At 32.0% G+C, this 7,468-nt stretch overlaps 1 protein-coding gene across 1 annotated transcript in view; it reads left to right on the top strand.

Annotated features, from left to right (window-relative positions):
* The window catches only part of UTRN (utrophin), a 472,032-nt gene that overhangs the window by 188,978 nt on the left and 275,586 nt on the right, over positions 1-7,468 (top strand). Inside the window, exons 35-40 of the mRNA XM_023528331.1 lie at positions 653-781; positions 1,101-1,271; positions 3,346-3,507; positions 3,930-4,067; positions 5,571-5,762; positions 6,665-6,837. Of these exons, the coding sequence (XP_023384099.1) occupies positions 653-781; positions 1,101-1,271; positions 3,346-3,507; positions 3,930-4,067; positions 5,571-5,762; positions 6,665-6,837 (965 nt within the window). The remainder of the gene's footprint in view (positions 1-652; positions 782-1,100; positions 1,272-3,345; positions 3,508-3,929; positions 4,068-5,570; positions 5,763-6,664; positions 6,838-7,468) is intronic.

Below are 7,468 nucleotides of genomic sequence, written 5' to 3'. Positions count from 1 at the left end.
AAATTTTCTAAAAGTTGTTCATTTCATCATAAGGTTCCCCCACTCTTATCAACTTCTAAATTTTTGCCTTACTCTCAGCATTTTTGTCCAGTTTTTTGGGGTTAACTGTTTGATTCTGTATTCACATTTATTATCTCAATCCTATTTTATATCCTGCTTCAAGAAATATTACTGAGATTTGTGCCAGGTGTGATATTAAACGCCAGTGATACGGAAAAGACACAGGCCCTGCCCTCTAAGCAGTTACAGTCTTTTGAGCAGGCAGAATTTCATTCAATCCATATTTTAATCCTCCTTTTATATTATCACTGCTTTCTCAAATGAGCTTTTACCAGATATGATCAAGTGGGGCAAATGAGATTATTCGTAATGTAAGAATGAGGAATAAGGGAGACAAATGAAATCAAAAAAGAAACTTTCATCTTTTATTCTTCTTCAACTTTTTATTGTATTGGGGTCTAAATCAAATAAATTTAGAAAATGCTTAACCATAGCTGTACATTTTTAGGAATGAGATTTATCCAAGTAGTAAGGTAGAAACCTTTTAAATTCAGTATACAATTAGATCTTTGAAAGTCTTTTAAATATTATTAAATATATTGTCTTAAATATTTCATACGATTGTATCATCTTTTTATTAATTCCTTTCCAGAGCCATCAGGACCAGTTGGAAATATTTGATGGAAATGTTGCTCACATAAGCACTTGGCTTTATCAAGCTGAAGCTCTATTGGATGAGATTGAAAAAAAACCAGCAAGTAAACAGGAAGAAATTGTGAAGGTAGCAAACGTAGAGGATCAGTAACACTTCCGGGAGCGGAAGGTTTTGCTGTCATCTTTTCTTTTGTGGAATGTGCCACGTTACTTGTGCACACATTATTCCCATGCAGTAGATTCATTAACTTTTATTTCAGTAGGAGAAACCAAAGTCTTGGATGAGTCTTAATGTATGAACAGCACTTATTCAAGTTGATCGTGTAGAAATCCCTTATTAGGAATCACAAACATTTATTTAAACTCCCTTTAATTCTGAGTTAACTTGCACCCATGTTTGGTTTTGATTTTTCCCATGTGATAATTTTGTGTTTTCTTACAATTAGCGTTTACTATCTGAGCTGGATGATGCCAGCCTCCAAGTTGAGAATGTCCGTGATCAGGCCGTTGTTCTGATGAATGCTCGTGGAGGCTCAAGCAAGGAGCTTGTAGAACCAAAATTAGCTGAACTGAATAGAAACTTTGAAAAGGTGTCTCAACACATCAAAAGTGCCAACGTGAGTAATTGTATTTTAATATAAAGCTACTTTGCATATAATTGTATATCCAAATGATAGATGATTATGTGGTTTATATATCAAATTTTTTTAAATTAAAATTTCTTTTGAATGGAACATTTGCCCTTATTTGTAATTGTGCATATTAAGGAGAGAAAATAATGACTATTGAAGAAAACCCATTCGGGAAAAGAGTCTCAACTGAATGGTAATATTGACTACGAAATAATGAGACTAATTCTGAAGCTAGACGTCAATGTTAAACTTAATATTTTATAGTCATACTTTATAAATTTGTGCATACTATACACTTGTGAACCTGTATTTTTGTGTTTTACACATTGACACATCTAAGTTTTACAAGTAATTTCGCAATTTAAACCTAATGCAGAAAGCTACTACCTGGTTTTATAAATTTGAAAAAATGGCCTTATAAAAATGTAAATAAAGAGGATAAAAATGAGAGCTTTCCTGAAAATAATGTTTATACTTTCATATTATAATTTTTCTTTGTGTATGTATGTCTTTCTCATTCTTTTTCTTCTTAACCTTGTTTCATTAAGGGAAGAAACGAAACATCTTATTATAGTGTCCTCAGGGCCTGGCGTGTGGTTAGTGCTCAGTAGTAATGTTTCCATGTAATGATTTGCTGGGGAAAAAACAAAACAAAACAATGTAACTGACATTGAGGATTTTTTTCAACCACAAGTGTTCTTTCCGACAGAGAATTTTGCGTTTTTTGGGGATCTCAACTATGGCCGTAGGATGGCATTTTCCCAGAATTTGGTTAATTCCACCTATAGAGAGTTGTGTATTATTATTTAAGAGGAAAGACCTTTTTTTTTTTTTTTTTTGTGGGAAGTAAATATTGTTAAACTCTTTAATTTGAAATATCCGATAAAATAAGCCAACCCATCTTCATAGCCTATGAATATACTTAGATTATTTGCAATTTAAAGTAGACAAAAAAAAAAAAATCTGGCTTTAACTTTTCCTTCCTTAGCCTTGACCTTACCTCCTTATCTTCTGAACTTATGCTCATGTATTTTTTCAATAGATCTATGGTAGATTTTTCTTGGCATAAAAGAATAATGTGCAAGACATGGGGAGGAAGTACAGAAAACCCAATATTATCATTGTCCTCATAAACTTTTGTTAAAATTTTGGCATAAATGTCTATTCTTATGTGTACATGATATTAAAATATCAAACATTTATGTTATTTTGTATATTTTCCTTTGACATAGTTTCTAATGACTATGGAGTATCCCACTATAAGATCTTTCATAGTTTTCTAAGTCAGTTTTCCACTTTTATTGTGCTTTCATAAATGTTGCTTTGTTAAAATACTTTTAAGCATATGTTTTTGCTTATCTCTTAATATGCCCTTAGGATCGATTTGTAGAATTTTTTGAAACTGTTGCAAAAGTCGTGTATGTAAATACTGTTAAATAGATTTTCCAAAGAGTCCTGCAGAAAGTTTGGGCCAGTTTATACTTTCACGGTCAGTGTCAGAATGTTAGTTTCCCATGCTCAGCCAACACTACATTTTATTTTCTTGCATGTTATTTGATTTTATTAAAGTTGTTACATTGATATTAGTCACATAAATATAAAGTCTTTCTAAATATATATTGTCTGAAAATACTGTGTTGAGAATATGTCCTTTGATTTTTGGGTATCAAAATCCAAGGGGAATTCTACTAGGGAAAGGTAACTGGAAGACTTCCTTTGGGATGTATCTGTACTGGGTGGTAGCCCCTCTTCTCATCTGTGGTCATGGTGGTGATGGCTTTAGCACCATTTCCTACTGTGCTCACATGTGGTCTTAGAATCTTTCACAAAGCATTAGAGGCCACCACAGTCATTTGCGTACTACTTTATATTCCTTGCTTAGAGCTTGGAGAACATGGGTAATTCAGAGAAGCCCAAATTGATAAAATCATTGCTATACAAATGAATGAAATTAGTGTCAATTCCAATAAACACCAGTTCCTGTCTTGACACTCTATCTGATACATGATGGAAGGTCAGGTTAAGAATATCTTTTCTAAGAATGCTTTTCCTTCTGCAGTTGCTAATTGGCCAGGAACCATTACCATACCAACATCTGGTCACCACTGAAGCATTTGAAGCTAATGTACCATTATCTGACTTGGAAAAATTAGAAAATGACATAGAAAATATGTTAAAAGTTACAGAAAAACACTTGGAAACCAGTAATGAAGATGAAAAGGTTGGTTCAAGGAAATTTTTAAAACCATGATGTTTTTATTTTTCTACTCTATTAATTATATGTTTTACATCAATGTATTTTACTCAAATATCTGCCAAACCTTATAGAACAGATCTAAAAATGATTTTCTGATGAGCGTCAATCATCAGAAAATGATTTAATACATGTTTTAAAAAATAGACGCAGTACTTTCTGAGTAAAGGTAGTATTAGGACTAACTTTTGCTAAACTAGCATTTTTTATGAGATATTTTAATTTAAAATGTAAAATATTTTAAGAAAAGCATGAATATTTATTGTATATAACTCAGATGAACATGTCTTGACTTACACTTTAAAGCGTGGTTCTCCCACTTGGGAACTGATAGTAAATAACCCTATGCAATTTTCTTTTGAGCAAATTATTTCCTCTTAAATACTCAGGTGGATGAGGAGAGAGCCCAGATTGAGGAAGTTCTACAAAGAGGAGAACAAATGTTACATCAACCTATGGAGGATAATAAAAAAGAAAAGATCCGTTTGCAGTTATTACTTTTGCACACAAGATACAATAAAACTAAGGTATTGTCATGGGAAGAGTCTCTGTCAACTCAACTATTTAGACGTTTGATGTCGTGTTCTCAACACTTCAAAACAAACCAGTTGGAATACTATCTCCTTCTCTTTTCTAGAGTATATAGCTAGATATGTTTATATTTTGGGATGGGGCAAGAGTCAAAGAAAATAGAAACATAAAACCTTATTAGTGGACATCTCTTCGATTTCTTAATAATATACTAAACCTTAAAAGAGATCTGTCCGTTTTGGGAGTGCCTTCTTCATTCAGATCTATATTTTATGTGTAGAGGTCTTGACCACATCAAAAAAATTCTAGTTTACAAATAACCAAATTTGTGAAATGAGTAAACTATGATTTCAGTTCTAGAGAAAGATTCACTACCAGCTCCCTGTTCAATGGTCATCTTCACAGCTGCTTTGTACATGTGCTGGTGTCCCCAGAAGTCCATTCTTGTTACAAATCAATGCAGACTTCTAGATTAAACACCATTTGATTGACGCAGTGCTTTAAGTTTTGAGTCTTAGTTTCATTTAGGGACTGTAACCATTTTTGGGATCACTAATTCAATGAACATGTATTTATGGTCCTTTCACTATCACTTTTAGATTTATAGAGGAATATCAGTTTTTAGAAGTTCAATATAAGAATATAGTGAAAGTGTCAAGGAAGTTACCTTAATTCATGAGTAAATGAACTGTGGCTATTTGCAAGTAGTAGACAGCATTTATTAAATTGTAGCCATCTAAGAGTAAAAGACTTCAATTCTTTGAAGAGTAGGGGCCATCCCAGAAAACACTTTATTATTTAGAAAGCCTTGATTAGAGGACACAGAAAATATTATTATTCAAGCAAATAAGTAGTCCACTCAGCTTGGCTTAATTTTGTCTGAATTTAGTGTAATAGGACCTATTGTCTTATGTAGGATATTCACGTTCTATAATATTGTTCTCAAAGGTTAAAATTATGTACTGAATTACCTGTATATTAATCTAATCACAATTGAATTTCTCATGTTACGTTATAAATACATGATTAATTTATTTATGTTTTCAACAATGAGGTCCAAAAGTGTTTAATCTAATTGTGAGATTTTAAAAATGGATGAAATAATAATGGTATTACAATGCTTTATTTTATACAGAACTTTATGATTTGCAACATAGTCTCATTTTCTCAATAACACAGGAAAAGAACTCTTATGTTTTTCTGTTTGTTAAATGAATTTAGGAGGTATAGGACTTAAAGCGAAACCTGTCAAGCATTATCTTATTTATGCTGTTTAAGAGCAGGCTACAGACACGAATTAGAGATCATTAAGGGTTTATATGGCAAAGCAGGGCAAAAAATAAAAAAAATTAAAGCTTAGTTTTTTTTGTTGTTGTTTTGGTCCAACTTCACAAAATTGTCTTGTGTTTGTTCAATTTGCTCTTACTCATTCTGGGGATATTTTAAGAGATGTGCATCATCATTATTATTAGTTATTGTTATTTTTAATGTTTTTACAGGCTGTCCCTATTCAGCAGAGGAGAACAGGTCATCTAGCTTCTGGAATTCAATCATCACCTCTCCCTGCAGATTATTTGGTTGAAATTAACAGAGTTCTGCTTTCCATGGATGATGCTGAATTATCACTTAATGTCCCAGAGCTGAGCGCTGCTGTCTATGAAGACTTCTCTTTTCAGGAAGACTCTCTGAAGGTAAATCCCCAGGCAGTGCATTGGAATAGCCATAGTTAATATAGAAACAACATGAAGGATTTGCCCTTGTGCCCATTGAGATAATATACAACTTTTAAAATTTGTGCCAAGGAATTAATAATGTGTATGAATAATAACCTCATCTGTATTCACCAATGAAATATTATAAAAAATTTTATTTTTAAAAAATAGGCATTATTTTTAAGTGTGCAGGTATTAATTCTTTGTACTATCAGAAACATTTTAAAATCAAACACATGCACAAACCATGTTCTTATTTTAAACTTGATTGTCAGTTGATGTGCTGTGTCAGCATTGATCTTGCCACCTATAACGATTTAAGATTGGCCAATGCTTGAGATATAGGATGGCATGTTGATTTAAGTCAATTAGAGAACTGGAAATTTTTTAGTTAATTGACAAAACTGTTAAATATCATCAAAGCCTTTTCATGTCATCTGATTGCTCTTAGGTATAAAGTCATAATAAAATTGCTAATAGATTTGATAGCTTTGAGACTTCTGAATCTCCAGCTACCAAATCTATACACCTACCTCCATCTTTACCCCTATTTGATAGATGATTGTTTGATAGCACATTTCTGTCACTTAAATTAGCATAATTAGATAGTAGAGAATATAAATAATTTTAGCTTCAAAGACTTTATTACCTTTACAGAATGTTTTTGAAGCTTTTTATGTCCTGGATTTTTTCCCACCATGTAGCATTCCTCACACTTTGGCCAATATTGGGTATTATTTTTTAAAAGTTTTTAGTTTTGATAAGCAACAGTTATTGTGTGTAATTATATTTTAAGTAGTGTTTGACAATATAAATTTTTGGTCTGTAATTTCATTCTTTTTTATCTCTTGACTGGATTTTGTCTGACAATATATTTGTAGAATATCAAAGACCAACTGGACAAACTCGGAGAGCAGATTGCAATCATTCATGAAAAACAACCAGATGTTATCCTGGAAGCTTCTGGACCTGAAGCCATTCAGATCCGGGATACACTTACTCAGTTGAATGCCAAATGGGACAGAATTAATAGAATGTACAATGATCGAAAAGGGTATGTGTAAATTAAATTAATATTTAATTTTAAAAATCCTGTAGGTCCATGGGCTACAGCAAAGGTCATATGTACATTAAGATGAATGAGAATGTGTTTCACATCCTTGTAATAGGCCCTGTTTAATGAAATTATGATGAATGTAGTTCCTTACAGAAAGAGGAAGGAGATCCCATATTGATGATCATTTGCAACATAATATCTTAATAATTAAAAGATGCATCTTTAATTTTTAATATCTAAATGGTGTCCATTTTCTTTAAGGACTTTCACTAATGTTCACTTTCTTTATGTACTCGATGATTAATGTGAGTGAAGAACAGAGACAGGTACAGATCATTGAAATCGATCTGTAACCTCAAACCCTTTTTTAAAATAACCTTCTGTTTAGTAAAACGTTTTTGAGCTTTCTTCTTTCTAATTTTTGACCTGGATTTTTAATAGGTAGAAATAAAAAAAATGATAAGAGTTTTGCAAATTGCTGGGTATGCAGTGAAAGGCAAATAAGGCAAATAAAATGCATTTCTATCTCTAATTTTGCTAATTCTTCTGCCTTATTGAACCATCAGTTTTAGTCTAATTATATAACATTTTCATTTTTAGAGTATTATAAATTCTTTTAATCCCGTAT

The sequence above is a fragment of the Pteropus vampyrus genome, unplaced genomic scaffold (genome assembly GCF_000151845.1).
Source record: "Pteropus vampyrus isolate Shadow unplaced genomic scaffold, Pvam_2.0 Scaffold24, whole genome shotgun sequence".
In the NCBI taxonomy this organism is placed as follows: Eukaryota; Metazoa; Chordata; class Mammalia; order Chiroptera; family Pteropodidae; genus Pteropus; species Pteropus vampyrus.
The sequence above is the reverse complement of the archived record's forward strand: the minus strand, read 5'-3'. Positions and strand labels throughout refer to the sequence as shown.